Source organism: Corythoichthys intestinalis, chromosome 13 (assembly GCF_030265065.1).
Source record: "Corythoichthys intestinalis isolate RoL2023-P3 chromosome 13, ASM3026506v1, whole genome shotgun sequence".
In the NCBI taxonomy this organism is placed as follows: domain Eukaryota; kingdom Metazoa; phylum Chordata; class Actinopteri; order Syngnathiformes; family Syngnathidae; genus Corythoichthys; species Corythoichthys intestinalis.
Genome location: NC_080407.1, coordinates 13,008,137 through 13,034,700, shown reverse-complemented (window position 1 = coordinate 13,034,700; position 26,564 = coordinate 13,008,137). Strand labels below are relative to the sequence as shown.

The 26,564-nt window shown below is 41.8% G+C and overlaps 1 protein-coding gene across 1 annotated transcript in view; it reads left to right on the top strand.

Annotated features, from left to right (window-relative positions):
- Positions 1–26,564, top strand: part of plxna4 (plexin A4) — a 339,249-nt gene that overhangs the window by 25,344 nt on the left and 287,341 nt on the right. Inside the window, exon 2 of the mRNA XM_057855551.1 lies at positions 9,046–10,369. Coding sequence (XP_057711534.1) covers positions 9,152–10,369 — 1,218 coding nt within the window. The 5' untranslated portion in view covers positions 9,046–9,151. The remainder of the gene's footprint in view (positions 1–9,045; positions 10,370–26,564) is intronic.

Here is a 26,564-nt window from a genome sequence, read left to right as displayed (position 1 = left end):
TCCGTCCTTTTTCCGATTCCAGCATCTTATTTTAATTCGTCTAGCACTTCTTCCGCTAGTCTTCAAACTATCTGCGTTGGATTAGACCCTCCCCACTCCTCGATCCAGAGTGGGTATCCGTTGACAGTAATCCGCGCTGCTAATCCGCGTCCTGATGTAAACACCCAAGGACGCGGCGGCTCCATCCTCGGCTCCTCCTCTGCCGCTACCGTCTTCCTGAGAGGAATGAGTGTGCCATCTGTTCACGGTGTTAGTTTAGCCCCGTGTCAGGCCTGATCGCTCAATCTTTATTTATTTCTGTGTGTGGATGGAAGGGTAGCCAGCGGGATTAGTTCAAGGGTGCAGCTTCATTTGATTGTCGCTCGTGGCTATTAATCATCGGTTGAAGTTTGAGTTGATGTCTAGGTTGAACTTTTTCATGAGCATTTTCTTGGGGTTCCATTTGTGTTCTTAGGAATTTAGGGTTTGGTCGATCCTAATGTCCAAGGGCGTAGGTTAGGTCACAAAATTGGTAGAGACACTATAACAGCATAACCTGCATGTACACTTTTGGCTAGGAACAGGAAATTAATAAGACCAAACAGATAAGGTGGGAGCTGCGGGGAGAGATACTAGTTAACCTATACATGGAACTACACTCCCTCATTCTCTCATCCAATTTTATAGTTAGACCATAAATAAGTCTGTCAATCTTACTTTCAGCTAACTATTTTTCTTATTTCAGGAAATCTGAGTAAAATTTACTTGAAACAGTGGCAGATAAATTCACTTATTTCTAGTAGATTTACACTGAAAACAAGAGAATTTAACTCGTTTTAAGGAGGTTTATTTTTTAAGTGTACTCAAGTTAACACAGTTTCATGCTATGCTAACTCTAATGCAGGTCGGACTGTCAGTAGCAAAATTAGTGGCGTGATCGCCACCGTCCACAACATTGACATCTTTTTACATTAGAGTGGCTGCTGCTGCTGCTGTTGGCCGAAAAGGACTTCTAATATCCCTCCTTTTTGAAGGGGACGGAGGAGGCAGCATGTATTTCTGTCGAGGTTGTGTGTTGACGGAATCTGACCTTTCAGCCAGATTGCCGGAATCACGCCAGCCGAACCGCCAGGCTCGTAGCGACCCGGGCCGGCAAGAAGCCGACAACCAGTCCAAAAGGCCAAACTCCACACGTTCACCTTAGTCCAGGGGTGTCCAAACATTTTGCAAAGGGGACCAGATTTGGTGTGGTAAAAATGTGGGGGGCCGACCTTGGCTGACGTACTTTACGTAGAACAATATATTTAGGGAAATTTTAGCAAGCCATTCTGTGTGTCACATTTGCTTGATTATTTTTTAAATTAATAATTTCAACAATCTCGCAACTAGCCTTTGTGGCGTTCTCTTTTGACTCTCGGACTCTTGCGGAATACTGCTGCTGTGAAATGCTGGAAAAAGGCTTCGAAACACAAGTTGACAATTGATTCAGGTCGACAGCGATCAAACAGCAAGGCAAAGCAGCAACAGACCCAGGCGAAGAGGCAGACTGGTTCCAGGGTCACCATATCACAAGTCAACAAAAGATTCCCGAGAAAAATAATAAACATTCAGTCTTTTTAAGGCTCTCGCTGGGCGGGCTGTGGACAGAAGAAGGGTTTGTTTCGGCGTTGTTTAGGATTATTGTCTGTTTGTGGATTGGACAGGAGGATTTGGGAGTTACTGTTGTCTGGGCAACGAGGGTTGTGGATTTTGCCACCTCAGTGCCACTTGAGGGCTGCGAGTTCACTTCTCGGTCGCGGGTTCCTCCTTATCAGATGTTCCTTGTCAAGACAAGATGTCCCGCCATTTGTTCTGGACTGTCCGGAAGAACTGATTGCGGGATTTGGTGGTGCAGACGTGGGCTTGTAGATGTTATGCCTCGTCAGCTTCAGTCTTGCTCAGTCAGCTGCATGACACATGTGTTGGGCTTCCATGATCAGAAAGTGTCATGTATCTCTTATGCCCTATGTCAAATACAGTGGGGCAAATAAGTATTTAGTCAACCACTAATTGTGCAAGTTCTCCCACTTGAAAATATTAGAGAGGCCTGTAATTGTCAACATGGGTAAACTCAACCATGAGAGACAGAATGTGGGGGAAAAAAACCCAGAAATTCACATTGTTTGATTTTTAAAGAATTGATTTGCAAATCATGGTGGAAAATAAGTATTTGGTCAATACCAAAAGTTCATCTCAATACTTTGTTACATACCCTTTGTTGGCAATAACAGAGGCCAAACGTTTTCTGTAACTCTTCACAAGCTTTTCACAGACTGTTGCTGGTATTTTGCCCCATTCCTCCATGCAGATCTCCTCTAGAGCAGTGATGTTTTGGGGCTGTCATTGGGCAACATGGACTTTCAACTCCCTCCACAGATTTTCTATGGGGTTGAGATCTGGAGACTGGCTAGGCCACTCCAGGACCTTGAAATGCTTCTTACGAAGCCACTCCTTTGTTGCCCTGGCTGTGTGTTTGGGATCATTGTCAAGCTGAAAGACCCAGTCAAGTCTCTATCCTTTACACAGATCAGTCGTCCTGGTCGCTTTGCAGAAAAACAGCCCCGAAGCATGATGTTTCCACCTCCATGCTTCACAGTGGGTATGGTGTTCTTCGGATGCAATTCAGTATTCTTTCTCCTCCAAACAGGAGAACCTGTGTTTCTACCAAAAAGTTCTATGTTGGTGTCATCTGACCATAACACATTCTCCCAGTCGTCTTCTGGATCATCCAAATGCTCTCTAGCGAACCGCAGACGGGCCTGGACGTGTACTGGCTTCAGCAGGGGGACACGTCTGGCAGTGCAGGATGTGAGTCCCTGGCGGCGCATTGTGTTACTGATAGTAGCCTTAGTTACTGTGGTCCAAGCTCTCTGTAGGTCAATCACTAGGTCCCCCCGTGTGGTTCTGGGATTTTTGCTCACCGTTCTTGTTATCATTTTGACGCCACGGGGTGAGATCTTGCCCCAGATCGAGGGAGATAACCAGTAGTCTTGTATGTCTTCCATTTTCTAATAATTGCTACCACAGTTGATTTCTTTACACCAAGTGTTTTACCTATTGCAGATTCAGTCTTCCCAGCCAGGTGCAGGTCTACAATTTTATCTCTGTTGTCCTTCGACAGCTCTTTGGTCTTGGCCATAGTGGAGTTTGGATTGTGACTGACTGAGGTTGTGGACAGGTGTCCTTTATACCGATAATTAGTTAAAACGGGTGCCATTAATACAGGTAACGAGTGGAGCCTCGTTAGACCTCGTGAGAAGAAGTTAGACCTCTTTGACAGCCAGAAATCGTGCTTGTTTGTCGGTGACCAAATACTTATTTTCCAATCTAATTCGGAAATAAATTCTTTAAAAATCAAACAAAGTGATTTTCTGTTTTCTTCCCACATTCTGTCTCTTGTGGTTGAGGTTTACCCATGTTGACAATTACAGGCCTCTCTAATCTTTTCAAGAAGGAAAACTTGCATAATTGGTGGTTGAGTAAATACTTATTTGCCCCACTTTATAATCTGCTTGTTTTCCTTAAACTATTATATAAATGCTATTTATTTTATATTGGGTGTGTTAGAGTAATACAAACCAACAATAAATATGAGATAAGATACTATTCCTTCAGTATGTGCGTTTGTGTTAGGAGGGGGAGTAAGGGGGGGACGTCTAGTTATCAGCCAATCAAACGTGTGTTTGGGGAGGGGAGGGGGAATGGACCAGCAAACTCAGCAAGAGATAGGGGTAAATGTAAGTCTGAACATGATGAGAATAATTCACTTAATAATGGTAAGGTCAATTCTATCCATACAATATATGGAAAGACGATCTAAATGACCTACAGTATATAACTGAAGTCATTACATAATGCAAATAAAAAAGCATCCTGAAAAGTTGGTAGTGTTTTGTCCCTCTCGCCCTGATGTAAACCTATGCCCTTGCTAACATTCCAGTACATCTTTGTCGTTTGTCATTTCCAGTGGTTGCAGTCTCAAAAACAAATATCAGGTCGCTTTAACTCGTCCCAATGACATCACATTGTCATTAGTACTGTGGTCAGTTTTCTTTAGAAATTCTCGATCTTGTGTTTAAAATTTTCAGCTATTTACTGAAGATGCCATCATCTTCATTTGAATGTCTTCATTATACTTTTTCATATAACGCTTCAGTCTTTAAATAGGAATAGATTATTTTGTCAAGCGGTTACTTATGAACGCCGCCGCCTCTAAATTTTCACGTCTCGCCAAACCCCCGCATTTACGCTGTCATCGTCAGCACATCTAAAAGGGTTTCCTGACAGATCCGTAAAAGATTGTCTAAATGCTCTTTACAGCAAGTTGATCTTTGATTCTTGCAAATGGTGGCTAATGACAAGAACTGCATCTCGAGATCAGTCACTTTTTGCAGGAAGGTGCAAGGTCTTGCACCTTCAATCTCTTCCGTTCCCTATTCTAATCATAGCCAGACTTTGACAACGCAAAGATGCGAGCGCTTTGTCATGACCACGAGTCCACCGTCGCTGTTCTTCACTTGGAAATATTACTCAGCGCTTCATTTCATTTATAGAGAGCCGTGGTGACCTCATAATGCATGAATTAGCTAACATTTAGCACCTTTATCGACTAGCTAAACACATGAACAGCACCCTTATAGCCATAGTTGGATCTACTACATACTTTGGCGTTTTTTGTGGGAATATGTGTCTGAACCATTTGTTTAGAACATTGTATAAAAAAAAACCAAGCATTTTGTAGCATTTAAGCGAGCGGACTTTTTCTATGTAAGTTAGCCAATTGTTCTTTTGTTTTTCCAATTTCATATTTCAAAATAAATGTATACCGTTTGAGGCTTAGCTCAGGTATTTAAATTTTTCATGTTCCTTATCCGATTACTCGATTATTCGAACTAACTAGTTCATCGATTAATCGACTACTAAAATATTCGATAGCTGCAGCCCTAATATAAACTAAATTATGAATGCATTAAAAAACATTCGCTCAAACAAAAACTTAACTTACGTTGATCTTAACAGGGAGCAGTTGGATCCAGCCAAGTGAAAAGAGGCAGACCAGCGGGCAGTGTATCCACCCTAATCAATAAAACTAAATGCAAACACTTTCAAAATAAACCATTACAACGCCACTTTAATTAAATGAATACTCGAGGCAACAAAATTTAATTCGAATATTTTTTTCTAACCGAATACTCGAGTTAATCAATTAATCGTTGCAGCACTAATTTGTACTTTATTAAAAAATTTAAGTGTTCCAAAATGGTTTTGTGAATTAATAAGTGTCAACAGTCCGATCACCTCATTTTCAAAGTATCGGAATCGGCAAAAAAATATCGGACATGCCTTTTTTTAACATATATATATATATACTGTATATATTTTAATTAAATGGTTTTCTAATTGTATTTAACGTTACAGACATAATATGTTACACTCATCCAAGCTCTTTAGTTTAGGCTTAAGGTAGGGTTATCAAAAATATCCCGATAACGGCGGCTATTAATTTACTAAACAATGTGTCACGTTAATTATTTTAAAATAATTAACGCAATCAGGGCTGGCCCAGCCTATATGCAGACTATGCAGCTGCTTAGGGCCCCTGACCACTAGGGGCCCCCTAATTTGGCATTTGTTTAATTAATATTCTATTTGGTTTACTACAGTTTGATTTATTTGACTTCTGTGAGTTTTGATACTTGATTACAAGCTTAAAAAAATAAAAGTTCTTCCTTAGCTTCTTTCTTTCCTCTTTTAGAAAAAGGTTTGGCGCTATGTACTGTAAGTACTGACAATCATTTGGGGTAAGAAGTTTGAAGTATGCAGTGCAACAAAATCTGATTACTATACAAAATATGGACGTATGGGTTGGATTGCATGTATGTGTTTCACAGTACACTGTGACGAAATGGTGGGCCAAAAATATGGGCCCCTTTGCATTATTTTGCTTAGGGCCCCCAAATGGCCTGGGCCGGCTCTGAACGCAATTAATGTAAGCGCTGCACGACCTTCTCACTCATTGTCACGCTCAATCTGTAATAACGCCGTTTTACCTATATAGAGAGATAAAAGGCAGTGCTAAATGAGTAGAGTGAATTTTGGCAGCCTTTGGAGCCTTTCTTCAATTGGCTAAAGCCTTGCAATCCCTCTCCCTATGATTAGAAATATCATGGGAAGCAATGTGGGGAAGCAAGGTGGCAATTGATCTTTGTCTTAACACCTTAAGTTATTTCCCAAAGCAGAGAAGATATATCCATTGGTAGCTAGACGCACAGTCATGGTTCCACTTCCCATCATGCATTGGGGCCTGGCTGCAGTATCATTTACTGAAAGTTCAACAAATACACTAGATGGCAATATTTAGTCACAATATACAAAGTCACAAGTCTTTATTTCCGTGGATCCCTCTCACAGAAAGAATGTTAATAACGTAAATGCCATCTTGAGGATTTATTGTCATCATAAACAAATACAGTACTTACAGTGCCTTGCAAAAGTATTCGGCCCCCTTGAACCTTGCAACCTTTCGCCACATTTCAGGCTTCAAACATAAAGATATAAAATTTTAATTTTTTTGTCAAGAATCAACAACAAGTGGGACACAATCGTGAAGTGGAACAACATTTATTGGATCATTTAAACTTTTTTAACAAATAAAAAACTGAAAAGTGGGGCGTGGAATATTATTCGGCCCCCTTGCGTTAATACTTTGTAGTGCCACCTTTTGCTCCAATTACAGCTGCAAGTCGCTTGGGGTATGTTTCTATCAGTTTTGCACATCCAGAGACTGACATTCTTGCCCATTCTTCCTTGCAAAACAGCTCGAGCTCAGTGACGTTGGATGGAGAGTGTTTGTGAACAGCAGTCTTCAGCTCTTTCCACAGATTCTCGATTGGATTCAGGTCTGGACTTTGACCTGCCATTCTAACACCTGGATACGTTTATTTTTTAACCATTCCATTGTAGATTTGGCTTTATGTTTTGGATCATTGTCCTGTTGGAAGATAAATCTCCATCCCAGTCTCAGGTCTTGTGCAGATACCAACGGGTTTTCTTCCAGAATGTTCCTGTATTTGGCTGCATCCATCTTCCCGTCAATTTTAACCATCTTCCCTGTCCCTGCTGAAGAAAAGCAGGCCCAAACCATGATGCTGCCACCACCATGTTTGACAGTGGGGATGATGTGTTCAGGGTGATGAGCTGTGTTGCTTTTACGCCAAACATATCGTTTTGCATTGTGGCCAAAAAGTTCAATTTTGGTTTCATCTGACCAGAGCACCTTCTTCCACATGTTTGGTGTGTCTCCCAGGTGGCTTGTGGCAAACTTTAAACGAGACTTTTTATGGATATCTTTGAGAAATGGCTTTCTTCTTGCCACTCTTCCATAAAAGCCAGATTTGTGCAGTGTACAACTGATTGTTGTCCTATGGACAGACTCTCCCACCTCAGCTGTAGATCTCTGCAGTTCATCCAGAGTGATCATGGGCCTCTTGGCTGCATCTCTGATCAGTTTTCTCCTTGTTTGAGAAGAAAGTTTGGAAGGACGGCCGGGTCTTGGTAGATTTGCAGTGGTCTGATGCTCCTTCCATTTCAATATGATGGCTTGCACAGTGCTCCTTGAGATGTTTAAAGCTTGGGAAATCTTTTTGTATCCAAATCCGGCTTTAAACTTCTCCACAACAGTATCTCGGACCTGCCTGGTGTGTTCCTTGGTTTTCATAATGCTCTCTGCACTTTAAACAGAACCCTGAGACTATCACAGAGCAGGTGCATTTATACGGAGACTTGATTACACACAGGTAGATTCTATTTATCATCATCGGTCATTTAGGACAACATTGGATCATTCAGAGATCCTCACTGAACTTCTGGAGTGAGTTTGCTGCACTGAAAGGGGCCGAATAATATTGCACGCCCCACTTTTCAGTTTTTTATTTGTTAAAAAAGTTTAAATTATCCAATAAATGTTGTTCCACTTCACGATTGTGTCCCACTTGTTGTTGATTCTTGACAAAAAAATTACATTTCATATCTCTATGTTTGAAGCCTGAAATGTGGCGAAAGGTTGCAAGATTCAAGGGGGCCGAATACTTTTGCAAGGCACTGTATGTAATGTATGTTGAATGTATATATTCGTCCGAGTTTCATTCATTTTTTTCTTAATGCATTGCCAAAATGTATATGATCGGGAAAAATTATCGGGAATGATTGGAATTGAATCGGGAGCAAAAAAAAAAGCAATCGGATTGGGAAATATCTGGATCGGCAGATACTCATACTAATCGGATCGGGAGCAAAAAAACATGATCGGAACAACCCTATAAATTAGTAAAAAAAAAGAAAACTATTAGATTAGTCGACTAATCGTAAAACTAGTAGGCTGACTAATCAGGAGCAAATTTGTCGTTTAGGCCAGCCCTAGTGTACCGGAAGATATTTCCTCCACACATTCTCACCTTTTTAACCCCTGACCCAATAAGAGGGCCCCTGGATATGTTCGCCTTAGGCCCCAAAATTGCCAAGTCCGCCACTGCTTATAGCCTTATTATTTGATTCCACTTCACCAGAGTCGAAGTGCCGTGTTTACAAGAAGTGCTGTTATATCTTCTATCTAAGTCTCATTTCTAGACGCTCCATACATAGCGTCATCATTTGTGGTGACCTCGTGACATACTGGTAGGCTTATTTCTGCAAGCGCTAGCATTTTCCCCTCCCTAATTATTGTTCTCCTTTGTGCTAGTTTGTAAAAGACAAAGTGAAGGTGCTGCGCAGCGTGCAGAGTCAGCAAGCAGGTGATGTGCACTGTTGGGAAACGGTAGAGAAATCGCCAAAGGTTGCAAATTGCTACTCTGAGGGGAGAATCAATTAGGTGCATAGAGGCGAGAAGGTGGCACAAAGGGGTTCGCGCAGAGCCATGTTGATGACCTCCTTTGAGACGACTCCTGTTCGTCTCTGTTTGATCCACGCATTGATTATTTGGGGCTAAATTTGTGCCGCTTCTCACTTTTTTATTGTTTTATTCCCTTTTAGGGGCATAATGCCCTCCATCTTGAAGGAAGCTTGATCCGCATTTGCTGACAGCAGTGGACTGTGCCTCCTTCTCGCTCCTCGCAGCCCCCTCGGCCTCGGCACAGCCATGACGCCCCATGCCAGGACACGGACCTTCGTTTTTCTATGCTGCTTCCTTTCCACGTTGGCTCGAGCGCCACAGTCTCACGGCGCCGGTTCCCAAGTGATCACGGCGTCCCTCGAGGAGGAAGGGTACGCGTCATTTCACGCCGAGAATCCCGAATGGACATTCAACCATTTGGCGGTGGACTATCGCAATGGCAACGTTTATCTGGGAGCGGTCAATCGCATATATAAACTCTCGCCGGGATTGGAGGTGCAAGTGTCTCACGAGACCGGGCCAGACGAGGACAACCGCAAGTGCTACCCGCCGCGGATCGTGCAGCCTTGCAGCGAGCCGCTCACGCTCACCAACAACGTCAACAAGATGCTGCTGATGGACTACCGGGAAAACCGGCTGCTGGCGTGCGGCAGCCTCTACCAGGGTATCTGCAAACTGCTGCGCCTGGACGACCTCTTCAAGCTCGGAGAGCCCTTCCACAAAAAGGAACATTACCTCTCTGGGGTCAACGAGAGCGGTTCGGTGTTTGGCGTCATCGTTTCCTACGGCAACGCCTCCCCTGACATGTTGTTTGTCGCCACTGCGGTGGACGGCAAGCCGGAGTATTTCCCCACCATCTCCAGTCGCAAGTTAGCGAGGAATTCCGAGGAGGATGGGATGTTCGCCTACGTCTTCCATGATGAGTTTGTGGCCTCCATGATTAAGATCCCCTCAGACACCTTCACCGTCATACCGGACTTTGACATTTACTACATTTACGGCTTCGCAAGTGGAAGCTTTGTCTATTTCCTTACATTGCAGCCTGAAATGGGGGGCGGCCCCACCACCGGGTCCTCTTCCGCGGGTCGAGAACAGGTGTACACCTCCAAGATAGTCCGCCTGTGTAAAGCAGACACCGCCTTCAACTCGTACGTGGAGGTGCCCATCGGCTGCGTCAGCAACAATGTGGAGTACCGACTGCTGGAGGCGGCCTATTTATCCAAAGCGGGCGCCATCTTGGCGCGCTCGCTGGACGTTGCGCCGGATGACGACGTCCTATTCGCCGTCTTCTCCAAGGGCCAGAAGAGGCGACCGCAGCAGGAATCGCAGGACTCGGCCTTGTGCGTCTTCTCCCTGCGGAAAATCAATGAGCGGATCAAGGACAGGTTGCAGTCGTGCTACAAGGGCGAGGGCACGCTAGACCTGGCCTGGCTCAAGGTTAAAGATATCCCCTGCAGCAGTGCGGTGAGTACCGTAATCCACACTTTGTTGGTTTTTAAAGCAACCACAGGTGAGTGTGTTTGAAAGACATTCATGAAAAGGTTCACCTCATTATAGCTGAGATGAAGCAAAAGGGGGGCGGAGGGACTTGATGAGCAGCGTTTCCTTGGGCGGGTTCATGCTCCATCTCATTATGATGTGATGTTCACGATCCGCTCACCCTTTTTAAACAATGCAGCCCAATGCTCAGCCATATTACCATAATTCCATTCCCCAGTAACAACATTACAAATTCAGTGATTCACTTCATTGCACACACACTTAAACTCACGCAGGGTTAAATTGGGCGCAGAGTGTTTAGACTGCTTTCAAAAGCTCAAACTATCTTATTTCTTCTTCTCGCTTAATAAAAACCGCCGACACCGAGAAGGAGAAAATAACCTTTTTATCATATCGCATTTGTTTGCTCTCAAAGTAGCTGATGCTAAATCAACCAATTCTGGAAAAATACTGTATATCAACAATAAAGATGCTCTAAATCAGGGGTCAGGAACCTATGGCTCGCGAGTCATATCTGGCTCTTTTGAGGAGTGCATCTGGCTCTCGGCCAAACCCTAATCCTAAATGTGGAAACAGCCGGCTCGCTTGACATAAACGAGCTGTGATGAGCTGATGACACATTCACACATTGATCTTGTACATATCAAAGATACGTCGCATTGATATGCTGCAATTTGGTGCCTATTGGTGGTACTCTCATCGCGGCTTGCACGGAGATGGGCAATACAGAGCCCGTCTATAAAGGATATAAAACTGCGTAGGGGAAATTTAAAACACGAAAGTGAATTACGTGGTACCCCAAGTCACACAGGCGGGTGATCGTTTTCACTTTCATTACTTTTTCCCCTGTCAAATTGGTGCCACTTCCATTAGAGTGAGACTCACTTAATCAGCTGCCTTAAGATACTTGGCCTGTCTCGGCCTCTGTGATGCACACGTTCACTTGTTTATGGTTTCCACTTCCAGGAAATATAGGCAACGGAATATAATAACATACGCAACATGTTTGTTTTTGTTTTTTTCAAAGTTTTGAGTGCACAACAGAGCAACGATTTTAACTCAAGTGACGATTTAAGGCTTTAGTTGTTGTTTTCTCAATATTAACTCGGCAACTATGATATACAGTGTATATATAGTATATACACACACATGGACACACTCTTTATGACTCTCGTAGAATCACATTTTAAAATATGTTGGGTGTTTTGGCTCTCTCAGTCGAAAAGGTTCCCGACCCCTGCTCTAAATGATTTCTGGCCGCATTCTTAAGATATACACTACATACCCGTAGTGAAAAGTCTTTTTTTCCATGATGGTTTTATAAAATACGGTTTAATAAAGAAGCGTTAATTAAGTGCTCTTAACCTTTATAAGCTGTGTAATAACATAAAAAAGCGAGAATAAAAGCGCCGTAAAAAATCGCTATCTTACGAATTTCTACATTCAGTGGACCACCCGTCACTAATTCCCACCGAAGGTAGAATCGTAAATAAATGCACCTTGTTTGCTCAAGGTCATACACTGCTGGTCAAAAGTATTTGAACCCTTGTAATTCTGTCAGATAATGCAGAAAAGGATTGCATTCATTGTATCCATCAAAGAGTTTCTTACAATGCTCTGCTGGAATTTTAGACCATTCTTCTTTGGCCAACTGCTCCAGGTCTTTTCTTCATGCTCAATGTTGTACACACAAGCACAGAGGTTGAGTCAACTTTAATCCATTTTAACTGGCTGCAAGTGTGATTTTGTTATTACCACCACTTGGTATGCTAAGTAACATTTGCTGTTAATTACATAAATTTAAGAAGCATCACATGACATCACGTCACATTTTCAAAGGGTGCCAATACTTTTTTCTGGCCCATTTTTGGAGTTTTGTGTAAAATGATGATTTAATTTTTTCCCCCCCATTCTCTTTTGTGTTTTTTCATTGCAAGCAAAATAAATGAAGATATTACTACCAAAGCATTTGTAATTGCAATCATTTTCTGGGAGAAATTGAGCATTATTTGACAAAATTGCAGGGATGCCTATACTTTTGGCCAGCAGTGTCTATCTGAATTCAGCCAGTACAGCCTTTTATGACCTTAGCCGTCCGCTATATCAAGATTTGGTCCTTTCCCATGTCGGCACTGGAATCACGGCGTAAATCTAGGAATACATCTTTGGCGAGGGCGCACGTGCCGGACCGTTGTCGTCTGCCGCCTCCAGGGCAGGATAAATCACGCCTGTGGCGCGCGTCAGCAGGGTGAGGTAGTGCACGTGTGTGTGGGGGCGTACGCCGGGGTTAGCGCGGTGGAATGATGCCATTTCACCACACGCCACGGTATCATCGCTGCCACAGCATGAATTAGACCCGACTGAAGAAGAGGCGGCGGACTCGCCAGGAGATAAATCACACTCACATCCGTGACAACAGGAGGCTGAAGAAATACTGTTCTAAATAAGAGGCTTCATGAAATTGTTATTAAATATTTCATCAAATCATATAATAGATGGAAATTGCGTTTCCTGGGACCTTTTATTCTATGGCGGTTTAACCAAACATGAACAATGGTTGTGTTTATACAATCCCTCACAGTGCAATATGAATACAGAATTATAATAATACAACTCATAGACAGAAAAATACATGTATGCAATCTTGGTGATTTGTTATTTAATATTAGAACTGGGTGGGGTGGTTGCCGGTGAATAATTATGTTTCCATGCCATTGACGGCAATGGACGTCCAAGCCATTTTAATTCGGAGGGCTGAGAGCGAATGAAGGATTTGATCGATTTTGACTCTTTCAGTGCCATTGCAGGGGTGCACAAAAACAAATCCAAAATGCGTCCTACTCAGCTTTTGCGCTCAAGTGTTTCAAATTTTTATTACTTTCGGGTAACGTCTGCGTGTAACAAACTGACGTGTGTCGTCAGGATTTACCCATTTTCAACTTTACGGGGTGCACCAACCCGGAACATGAATAACCCCAAATCGACTCCACTGACCACTAACACATTTTGAAATTTTTTCCCGGTGCTTGGCCGGGTGCTGGGGGTTTCAGAAACATGTTTTCTTGTCGGAAAACGTTAGGTGGGTACTGAGATACGGACAATCAATCAGCGGCATTCTGGTGGCCCTGACGGTTTTAAAAGTGGCCACTCAGCCATTTACTATAACTTCTAACTAAAGGCGCCACCCAAAAAATTTGACACAAAAACAGCATTGATCATAGATAAGCCACACTGGACTATAAGTCGCAGCTGTCCTCACTGTATTATGGGATATTTACACCAAAAGATATTAACCGGTAACACTTTATTTGACAGCGGCATCGTACGACTGTCATAAGACCAAAAGAACCACCATGAAGCTTGAAACCAATTGGCTGCAAAGCTTCATTGCTTCAAGAAGCTTCATTTTGCCATTACTGCTCCCTTGGGGGAGACAGTCAACCTCTGCTGTCACATGCTGTCAATACTGTTGTTGTCCAACATGCCTCCTAGCATGCATTGCAGCGTCACAGATGTAAATAACAATCAAAATTAATGTAATGTACTAATTATTTCTTCAGTTGCTGTTCCAATTGTTTCATTAATTACTAGTTATGGCATTTGGTAACACTTTATTTTTCATGAGACAGTCATAATTATGACATGACACTGTCATGAGCATGAATGAATTCTTATAACAGATGTCGTTTAGTGTGATCCAGCAAATTATCTCACTTTTGGATGGAGGTAAAAGATCCGAGCTGGACATATATGGAGTTAATGACGTAATTTGCTGGGTGACACTTAATGACATCTGTCATAAGCATTCATTAACACCCATGACAGTGTCATGTCATGTGGTCATCACTGCTCTCTTGGGGGAGACAGACAGTCAACCTCTGCTGTCAACACTGTTATTGTTCAACATGCCTCCTAGCATGCATTGCAGCTCTACAGATGTAAATAATCAAAATTCATGTTCTGTGGTATTTTTTTTCTTCAGTTACTGTTCCAATTGTTTCATTAATTGCTTGTAGGGCTGTTTGGTCACACTTTATTTGACAGTTGCGTCATAAGACTGTCATTAGAGAATCATAATTATGACATGACACTGTCATGAGCATTAATGAATCATTGTGACAGATGTCATTTAGTGTTAGCCGGCAAATTATCTCACTTTTGGATGGATGTAAAAGATCCAAGCTGGACATAAATGGAGTTAGTGATATAATATGCCGGATGACACTTAATGACATGACAGTGTCATGTCATTTGGTCATCACTGCTCCCCTGGGGGAGACAGTCAACCTCTGCTGTCACATGCTGTCAACACTGTTGTTGTCCAACATGCCACTTAGCATGCATTGCAGTGCTACGGATATAAATAACAATCAAAATTCATGTTCTGTGCTAATTATTTCTTCAGTTACTGTTCCAGTTGTTTAATTACTTGCTAGTTATGGTATTTGGTAACACTTAATTTGACATTAGACTGTCATAATGATGACATGACACTGTCATGAGCATTAATGAATTCATATAACAGATGTCATTTAGTGTTATCCAGGAAATTATCTAACTTTTGGATGGATGTGAAAGATCCAAGCTGGACATAAATGGACTTCGTGACGTAATTTTCTGGGTGACACTTAATAACATCTGTCATTAGCATTCATTAACGCCCATGACAGTGTCATGTCATTTGATCATCACTGCTCTCTTGGGGGAGACAGTCAACCTCTGCTGTCAACACTGTTATTGTTCAACATGCCTCCTAGCATGCATTGCAGCACTACAGATGTAAATAATCATAATTCATGTTCTGTGCTAATTATTTCTTTAGTTACTGTTCCAGTTGTTTCATTAATTGCTAGTTATAGTATTTGGTCACACTTTATTTGACAGTGACATCATAAGACTGTAATTAGACAATTATAATTACGACATAACACTGTCATGAGCATTAATAATTGCTTATAACAGATGTCATTTAGTGTTATCCGGCAAATTATCATATTATATTACATGATTATAAATGGAGTTAGTGACATAATATACTGGATGACACCTAATGACATCTGTCGTAAGCATTCAGTAATGCCCATGTTAGTGTCATGTCATAATTATGACGGTCTTATGACGCCACTGTCAAATAAGGTGTTACCTATTAACACAAATAAATTTAAAAAATAAGCTGTACTGGATCATAAGCTGCAGGATTCAAAATGAAGGAAAAACATAGCGGCTTATAGTCTGAAAACTATGGGATAATGTCGACCCCTACATTGACGGTGATAGTTGTCCAATCGTGTTGCCACTAGTGGACGTCCATGAATTGGAAGTCTATCACTGTCAATGGCAGCCAAGAGCTCTTTGGTTTTGGTCCTGCAGCACTCTCTGATCAAAGACTTTTCAATGACAAAGCCACATTGACATCAACTCCCATTGGGCATATTAGTGGCTGGAATGAGCTCAGGAATGCAAATAGACTTGTAAACACCGTCTCCTCAAACATTACAAGCAATTTGCATAAAAATGTTTTGAAAGCAGTCGTGCCAATCAAGTGTTTAAAGCAACACCGGCGACTCTTCGATAAATCCTCCCCGACCATCTGACGTTAGCGCGGCGTGTTTTGATTAATCCGCAGCCTCACGATTAGATGTCGCGAGTTGCCCGCCAGATTGCGGCGCTACCGCGTCCGACTGTCCGCAGTGTTTGCCTTGATTAAAGCCCACCGCTGGCAGCTGATAGAAGTGCCATAAAAAAAAAAAAAAAAATCAAATAAATTAGAAGATGAGAGCATTGTTCGTGTCATTTCATCAACGTAACATATAGTAATAATACGATGACCTCAAGACATTCCCAATAATTCATAACATGCTTGTTTGCATCATGGTGTTGTTGTAAAAAATCAGAACATTAACATAGACATAGTTGGAGCTGCAGCTATTGATCATTTTAGTCGTCGATTAATCCATCAACTAGTTAGTTTAAAAAATCGAGTAATCGGATTAGGAACATTTAATGCGCTGGAGATTTTAGGAAATGTAAAACAAAGGCTTGCTAAGATTACACTTTCAAAAGAGCATTAAATGTGAATTCAAAATACCAAGTGTTTCTTCAAACTCTCAAATTTCACCTTCATTTGGAATTAAATTAACATATCGGAGCTTAGCCAAGAATTAAGATAAAATGAGGATGTAAGTACAACAAAAGAACAATTTGCTAACTTTCATAGCAAAAGCCTGCTAGCTTAAATGCTATAAAAAGTTTTGTTTGTTTGTTTTTTACAATGCACCCAATATATGGTCCAAACACATATTCCCACAAAAAACTGTGAAATATTCCTATAAACTAAATTACAAATGCATAAAAACATATTAGCTCTAACAAAAACTTACCTTATGTTGCGACTGCCTGATGTAAACAGAGCTTTTCCGGTGAAAATTCTTGTGAATACATGCTTAAATCCCGTGAATTCTTTATAGATATGGACATAAAACAGTCTTGAGTCTTGGTTAAGAGCAAAAAAACAACGTACAGTAAGCATTTAGTATATGTAAATATGTCGAAGTACAATGCTAGTCTGTTAGTGAATGTAGTTAGCAGCCGCTTAATGTAAACAGAGGTTTTCCGGTGAAAACTCTTGTGAATAAATGCTTAAATCCCCAAATTCTTCATAGATATAGACGTAAAAGTCGGGATTGTTGGATAAAAGAAAAAAAAAACACGTCCAGTAAGCATTTATTTCACGTAAATATGTCGAAGTACAATTCTAGTCTGTTAGTAAATATAGCTAGTCGCCGCCCGATGTAAACAGACGTTTTCCAGTGAAAACTCTTGTGAATAAATGCTTAAATCCCCAGATTCTTTACAGATATGGACGTAAAACAGTCTCGAGTCTTGGTTTAAAGCAAAAAAAAAAGTCCAATATGCATTTATTTTACATAAATATTGCGAACTATGATGCCAATGCCGTAGCGGCTAATTTCTCCCATTGATTTTTATCACAACGTTTTAAAATACATGCATAGTACGAAAAATATAATCATAACCTTGAATCCGCGAACAATGACAATGTATCCACCCAAATGAATAAAACTACATGCAAACACTTTCAAAACAAACCATTATAACGTCACTCTAATTAAACGAATCCTCAAAGCGGCAAAATTTCATTCGAACTTTTTTCTAATCGAATTAATCGTTGCGTTACTTGCACAAACTGTTACTTTTGGTGTCATTTGAATCTCCCAAAATGTTGCAATTCACTAAACACACTCAAAAATGATCTGTATGATAAAAAAAAGTGTAATTTTCCTTAACGCGCTTATCATAAATGCTCATGTATGTCATCACATGACTCTTTTATTCGATCATAAGACGACAGACCAGTATTAATCCAGCCTGAATGATGTCATCTCATACCAACTGCCAGATTGTTCTAGAGGATTCCACTGATTGGATAATGTTCACAGCGTGAAGTAATCCATGATCAGATTAACAATGAAGCCATTCTTCCTCCCGTGATTATACATTTTTTATAAAACCCCAGTACCGGGGTTTATATCAGATAATGAAAAAGAAGCGCTTTGACTGACTTTGTGACTGTTTTCCGCGTGGGACTAATTCAGTTCATCCTGGCTTGCTTTACATAATCTGCTCTGAGAGAGAAAGTGGAATATTGCAGGATATGATAGAGAGGGTTGCGAGGACTCTTCGTTTCTTCCCCCCCAAATGGTCACCACGCTTGGCCGCGCCACATAATGCATGCTCAACAGTAGAAGTCTGCGGAAAGGCCCGCGTCCATAGATCATCGGGAAGTGGCATGTGACCTATAAAACCAGCCGCCTGCACTTTACATGTTCGCTCCGTCAGCAGAAAAAAGGAGGGAAAAAAACAACAAAAGAGTGGGGTCACAATAAATCCCCCCTCTACCATCCTTGATTCATTTCTCTGTCCTCCTCAGGTGCTCTCATCCCACCCTTCCCTTTCTCTTCACAATGCTTTCTCCAGCGACTTTCACAGCCCCTTAACTCTGATGAGCGGATGACAAGGTCGCCTGCAAGTCCCGAGCAGGCCGCGGCCGTCCGTTCATCCTCTTGGCTAATGATCATTAATTACACGTCATTAACCGACATGCCACGGGCCCTTCTCGCACATTCGTCATGTGCCTTTCGGCTTCACATTGCGGATTCGCTCCGATTAATTAGATTGTTCTGCTCGGCTGTGTCTTTGGGTCGAGCCGTGCCTTGTCATCCCTCACTTGGAGGAAGCCTTCTGACATGACTCCGTTTTTCACTGGAAGAGGCTGGAACAGATGCAGTCATTTGACCTACAAATACAGTGGGGCAAATAAGTATTTAGTCAACCACCAATTGTGCAAGTTCTCCCACTTGAAAATATTAGAGGCCTGTAATTGTCAACATGGGTAAACCTCAACCATGAGAGACAGAATGTAGGGAAAAAAACAAGAAAATCACATTGTTTGATTTTCAAAGAATTTATTTCCAAATTAGAGTGGAAAATAAGTATTTGGTCAATACCAAAAGTTCATCTCAGTACTTTGTTATGTACCCTTTTTTGGCAATAACAGAGGCCAAACGTTTTCTTCACAAGCTTTTCACACACTGTTGCTGGTATTTTGGTCCATTCCTCCATGCAGAACTCCTCTAGAGCAGTAATGTTTTGGGGCTGTCGTTGGGCAACACAGACTTTCAACTCACTCCACTATGATTTTCTATGGTGTTGAGATCTGGAGACTGGCTAGGCCACTCCAGGACCTTGAAATGCTTCTTACGAAGCCACTCCTTTGTTGCCTTGGCTGTGTGTTTGGGATCATTGTCATGCTGAAAGACCCAGCCACGTCTCATCTTAAATGCCCTTGCTGATGGAAGGAGATTTTCACTCAAAATCTCTCGACACATGGCCCCATTCATTCTTTCCTTTACACAGATCAGTCCTCCAGGTCCCTTTGCAGAAGAACAGCCCCAAAGAATGATGTTTCCACCCCCATGCTTCACAGTGGGTATGGTGTTCTTCAGATGCAATTCAGCATTCTTTCTCCTCCAAACACGAGAACCTGTGTTTCTACCAAAAAGTTCTATTTTGGTTTCATCTGACCATAACACATTCTTCGAGTCCTCTTCTGGATCATCCAAATGCTCTCTAGCAAACCGCAGACGGGCCTGGACGTGTACTTTCTTCAGCAGGGGGACACATCTGGCAGTGCAGGATTTGAGTCCCTGGCGGCGCATTGTGTTACTGATAGTAGCCTTTGTTACTGTGGTCCCAGGTCTCTGTAGGTCATTCACTAGGTCCCCCCTGTGTGGTTCTGGGATTTTTGCTAACCATTCTTGGTAACATTTTGATGCCATGGGGTGAGATCTTGCATGGAGCCCCAGATCGAAGGATATTATCAGTGGTCTTGTATGTCTTCCATTTTCTGATAATTGCTCCCACAGTTGATTTCTTTACACCAGACACATTCAAATTCCGGCCCGGGGGCCAAATGCGGCCCTTGGTCAAATTTCATCCGGCCCCCAGCCTCTGTCATAACATCAATAACGTCTGGCCCGCACACACACTTAATAAATTGGTCAGCAGTACTGCTACCAGCATATGAAGTAGCTTACACACTAAATGCTGCTCCTCATTTACCCACTAAAAGGCAGTAGCACTCTAAGCAACATTACCCCGTGTGACTCTTTACTCCCAATTTTCTAAAATGGCGACAATCAACAAAAAAAAAAAGTTGACTGCGACGGCCGACGCTTCAAGGATAGGTGGAAATTGGACTATTTCTTCACTAAATTATGCAACAACTGTGTCTTCCTCATTTGCAAAGAGACAGTCACTGTTTTTAAAGAATTCAATTTGAAGCGATATGACCAAACAAGACACACTGACATGTATGACAAGATTACAGGGAAGATATGTCGCAAGAAATTTAAGCAACTTGAAGCTAGTTTAATTATACAGCAGCAGTATTTCACAAGAGCCCAAGAGTCGAAAGAGAACGCCACAAAGGCTAGTTGCGAGATTGTTGAAATTATTAATTTAAAAATAATAATAAAGCAAACGTGACACAAGGAATGCTTGCTAAAATTTGCTCAAATATATTGTTCTACGTAAAGAACGTCAGCCAAGGTCGGCACCACACATTTTTACCACACCAAATCTGGCCCCCTTTGCAAAACGTTGGGACACCCCTGCTTTACACCAAGCGTTTTACCTATTGCAGATTTAGTCTTCCCAGCCAGGTGCAGGTCTACAATTTTATCTCTGGTGTCGTTCGACAGCTCTTTGGTCTTGGCCATAGTGGAGTTTTGAGTGTGACTGACTGAGGTTGTGGACAAGTTTCTTTTATACCAATAATTAGTTAAAACAGGTGTCATTAATACAGGTAACGAGTAGAGCCTCGTTAGACCTCGTTAGAAGACGTTAGACCTCTTTGACATCCAGAAATCTTGCTTGTTTGTAGGTGACCAAATACTTATTTTCCACTCTAATTTGGAAATAAATTCTTTAAAAATCAAACAATGTGATTTTTTTCCCACATTCTGTCTCTCATGGTTGAGGCTTACCCATGTTGACAATTACAGGCCTCTATAATCTTTTCAAGTAGGAGAACTTGCACAATATGTGGTTGACTAAATAGTTATTTGCCACACTGTATATTCAACTTTTATCTTAAGGCACCATGTTTTTCTTGTACTTACATGATAGGCTTAATCAGTGACTTTCTGTCTGATGAGTTAGTCTGGACCGCATCCACAGGAAGTGAAAGGCGAGTTCATTCATTAAGACCATCCAGACTGGCCCCCTCCCTCACCCACTTCACTCCATCCATCCACATATCCGCTATCCGGCTCGCTGGCTGGCTTGCTAATTAAATCTCCATACATGATACCACTTGCTAAAGGTCAGTATTCATCACAATATCATTGTTCTGTGATTAAGCAACATTGTCTGCTGGCTGGCTTCATCCTCACAACATTGGCACGAGCCCCATTTCAGGTTTTGGATATGCAAAATGTGAAATATCACACAGTTTCTTTTAAATTCTGTGACAATTCTCAGCTTTTTTTAAAATATGAATTAGCACACCGCGGTGCCCTTTACGCCCTATCTTCACTCGCAAGCACTAAAAGTGGTATGAAAAAGTATCTGAACCTTTTGGAATTTCTCACATTTATGCATAAAATCACCATCAAATGTGATCTGAACTTTGTCAAAATCACACAGATGAAAAAACAATGTCTGCTTGAACTAAAACCACCCACACATTTACAGGTTTTCATATTTTAATGAGGATAGTATGCAAACAATGACAGAAGGGGGGAAAATAAGCAAGTGAACCATCACATTTAATATTTTGCCCCCCCTTTGGTAGCATTAACTTCAACCAGACACTTCTTGTAGCTGCAGATAAGTCTGGCACATCGATCAGGACTAATCTAGGACCATTCTTCTCTACAAAACTGCTGTAGTTCAATCTGATTCCTGGGATGTCTGGCATGAATCGCTGTCTTTAGGTCATGCCATAGCATCTCAATGGGGTTCAAGTCTGGAGTTTGACTTGGCCACTGCAGAACGTGTATTTTGTTCTTCTGAATCCATTCTGAAGTGGATTTACTTCTGTGTTTTGACTCATTGTCATGTTACAGCATCCATCCTCTTTTTAGCTTTAACTGTCTGACGGACGGCCTAAGGTTTTCCTGCAAAACATCCTGATAAAGTTTTGAATTCATTCTTTTATTGATGATTTCGAGTTGTCCAGGCCATGTGTTAGCAAAACAGCCCCACATCATGATGCTCCTTCCACCATACTTGCAAAGATCAGACCACATTTGGTGATTTTATGCAAAAATGTGAGAAATTCCAAAGGGCTCAGATACTTTTTCATATCACTGTACATTATGCAAGCATATAGAAACCTTTTTAACTCGCTACTATGATTATAACTAGGGTTGTTCCGATCATGTTTTTTTTTGCTCCCGATCCAATCCCAATCGTTTTAGTTTGAGTATCTGCCGATACCGATATTTCCTGATCCCATTGCTTTTTTTTTTTGCTCCTGATTCGATTCCAATCATTCCCGAGAATTTTTCCCGATCATATACATTTTGGCAATGCATTAAGAAAAAAATGAATAAAACTCGGACGAATATATACATTCAACATACAGTACATAAGTACTGTATTTGTTTATTATGACAATAAATTCTCAAGATGGCATTTACATTATTAACACTCTTTCTGTGAGAGGGATCCACGGATAGAAAGACTTGTGACTCTGTATATTGTGACTAAATATTGCCATCTAGTGTATTTGTTGAGCTTTCAGTAAATGATACTGTAGCCATGCCTAAATGCATGATGGTAAGTGGAACCATGACTGTGCGTAGTGCTACCAATTGATATATCTTCTCTGCGTTCGGCATTAACATGAGGTGTTAAGAAAAAGATCAATTGCGACCTTGCTTCCCCACATTGCTTCCCATGATTTTTCTAATCATAGGGAGAGGGATTGTCAGGCTTTAGCCAATTAAAAAAAGGCTCCAAAGGCTGCCAAAATTCACTCTACTCATTTTACGCTGCCTTTTGTCTCTCTATATAGGTAAGACGGCACCATTACAGTTTGAGCGCGACAATGCGTGGGTGGGTCGTGCAGCGCATGCATTAATTGCGATAAATATTTTAACGTGATACATTTTTTAAAAAATTAATTACCGCTGTTATCGGGATAAATTTGATAACCCTACCTCCAGCCTAAACTAAAGGATGAGTGTAACATATTATGTTTGTAACGTTAAGTACAATTAGAAAACGATTTAATTAAAAAATATATATATATATTAAAAAAGGCATGGCCGACATTTTTTTGCCGATTCCGATACTTTGAAAATGACGTGATCGTGATGAATTATAACCAATTCCTGCATCACAGATTTCTCTCTGACTCCCTTCCCAGGTATTTCTGAAAAAAGAAGCACTTTTCTTCTTTCAGTGACTAGTATGAGAGAGTATGAGAGCTACACTACAAATTTGAACATACCTTCTCCCTATGCACACCTGGACTGAGTAACACTAATGAGTCACATGACATTTTGGAGGGAAAATGACAAGCAGTACTCAATTTGGACATTTAGGGATGTAGTTTCTAAGTGGTGTACTCACCTTTTTTGCTGGGAATTAGATATTAATGGCAATATTTTGAGTTATTTTAAGGGGAAAATAATTTAACTCTATTATATAAGCTGCACACAGACTACTTTTCATTGTGTCAAAGTGTCATTTTGTCAGTGTTGTCCCATGAAAAGCGATACTTAAATATCTGCAGAAATGCGAGGGGTGTACTCACTTTTGTCATACACTGTAAAATGTCACACATAGTGAACGTGCGACGGAAACTATTGCGCATTTTTGTCTCGTTCTCATCTCGTCAGGCGAAAACTGTCATTTGCCTCATTATGTTTTAGCCTCCCAAAACACGTTTTTAGCTTGTTATCGTCTCATCATCATCACGAAAAAAAATAAGTGCTCGTTCAGGAAATATTTTCGTTGTTGTCATCGTTGAAGAAAAGAACACTGTTTTGATTTCAAGAATAACATTTTTGCGAAACTCACAAAGACGCAGCAACCGACCAATCATGAATTACTTCTAAGCAATAGCCCAAGTCAGGCTGAAAATGTGGTGTGAATGTATCGTGTAATTACAATGAGCTCAACTAATCCTTTTAGTCAGGACATAGTTCTGCTGATCATTCTGACAGGTCAGCAATTTGGCATCGGCGAAACGCCATATTATGTAATTATATACTTTAACGGGCGCTCTTTTTCAGTCTGGGGAAAACTTCCCCTTCAATCACTGATAAATGCATGAAAGACACAACCAGCCCGGCTTGGTATTAGTGTGGAATCATCACATTAGAGCGTGGTAGTCATCCAAATTTGTGTGGAATAATTGTCGGTGAAAGAGACGAGGCCAGTGCAAGAAAATGGACTCTTTGGAGCCTGTAAAAGCAGAGCTGCGACATGAAATGAAATTTCCTCTGCGGTTGAATATGTGTCATTAACTCTGTGAACCGGCAGCCAACGGAACGGGCCCTCGTCGCCGCGCCAGCCCAGATTAGGCCATACATCAGAGAGCGTTGGAGAGCCGATCTCTTTCAGTTGTCGCTAATCGCTTTTTCGCGTGGCCCCTTCTCTGCGTATATATATCTGCTGATCCCCCCCGCGCATGCGGTCCAGGAGCGCGCTCGCTTTGTGCTGGCAGGCGTTCACCAGCCGAAAGATGGATACGGTCGAGAGTGACCTGATTCTGCCTCGGCTGCTGGCCACGGTCCAAATATAGGAACTGTGCTCTAGTGTTGTCGCCTCAGTGTCGGGACTGACTCGGCTTTGTGTTTTTTGTTGTGATGACGGAAATATTCGACAATTTCGTCTTCAATTACCGATTTTCTGTAGTTACAGTGGGGCAAATAAGTATTTAGTCAACCACCAATTGTGCAAGTTCTCCTACTTAAAAAGATTAGAGAGGCCTGTAATTGTCAACAAGGGTAAACCTCAACCATGAGAGACAGAATGTGAAAAAAATCACATTGTTTGATTTTTAAAGAATTTATTTCCAAATTAGAGTGGAAAATAAGTATTTGGTCTACTACAAACAAGCAAGATTTCTGGCTGTCAATGAGGTCTAACATCTTCTAACGAGGTCTAACGAGGCTCCACTCGTTACCTGTATTAATCGCACCTGTTATAAGTCATTATCGGCATAAAGACACCTGTCCACAACCTCAGTCAGTCACACTCCAAACTCTACTATGACCAAGACCAAAGAGCTGTCGAAAGACACCAGAGACAAAAATGTAGACCTTCACCTGGCTGGGAAGACTGAATCTGCAATTGGTAAAACGCTTGGTGTAAAGAAATCAACTGTGGGAGCAATTATTAGAAAATGGAAGACATACAAGACCACAGATAATCTCCCTCGATCTGGGGCTCCATGCAAGATCTCACCCCGTGGCGTCAAAATGATAGCAAAAACGTAGCCTGGTACACCAGACTCACCGCTGTTCCATCCAGCTATTGAGTCTGGCCACCATTCAGCAGATACAATTTCCAGGGCGGAGCATGCCACAGCAAACATACAGCGGAGTGGACCAATCAGTGACGGGCGGACGTGACATTAGAAAAGCGACGAGGGCAGGACGAGGGACTTGCGCGCGGAAGTCAACATACGAGGAGAGCGGAGTTTATTCAACATGGCTGGCGTGAGACAGACTGTTGTCAATGACTCGTGTCGATGTGTTTTTAGTAATTTAAAACTGATTTTACCATGGATTGGAACATATTCTCGGCTCTCCTGTTCGCCATCTGTGTTGTTGTGGAGACGACTTCCGACGCGGAAGAGTGACGTTGCTCGTTAAGAACACGTCACGCAAATAAACGAATCTGATTGGACAGTTGATTTTGTCTGTGCTCGAGAGGCCGTTAATGGGCTGGGTCCCAGACTATTCTCACACTGTTTGAAAAATACAGGGAGAACAGTCTGGCCGTGCCAGGCAAGCAAAAACGGTGAACAAAAAATTCCAAAACCACACGGGGGGAACCTAGTGAATGACCTACAGAGAGCTGGGATCACAGTAACAAAGGCTACTATCAGTAACATAATGCGCCGCCAGGGACTCAAATCCTGCACTGCCAGACGTGTCCCCCTGCTGAAGCCAGTTTACGTCCAGGCCCGTCTGCGGTTCGCTAGAGAGCATTTGGATGATCCAGAAGAGGACTGGGAGAATGTGTTATGGTCAGATGAAACCAAAATAGAACTTTTTGGTAGAAACACAGGTTCTTGTGTTTGAAGGAGAAAGAATACTGAATTGCATCCGAAGAACACCATACCCACTGTGAAGCATGGGGGTGGAAACATCATGCTATGGGGCTGTTTTTCTGCAAAGGGACCAGGACGACTGATCTGTATAAAGGAAATAATGAATGGGGCCATATATCGAGAGATTTTGAGTGAAAATCTCCTTCCATCAGCAAGGGCATTGAAGATGAGTCGTGGCTGGGTCTTTCAGCATGACAATGAACCCAAACACACAGCCAGGGCAACAAAGGAGTTGCCCATGTTGCCCAACGACAGCCCCAAAACATGACTGCTCTAGAGGAGACC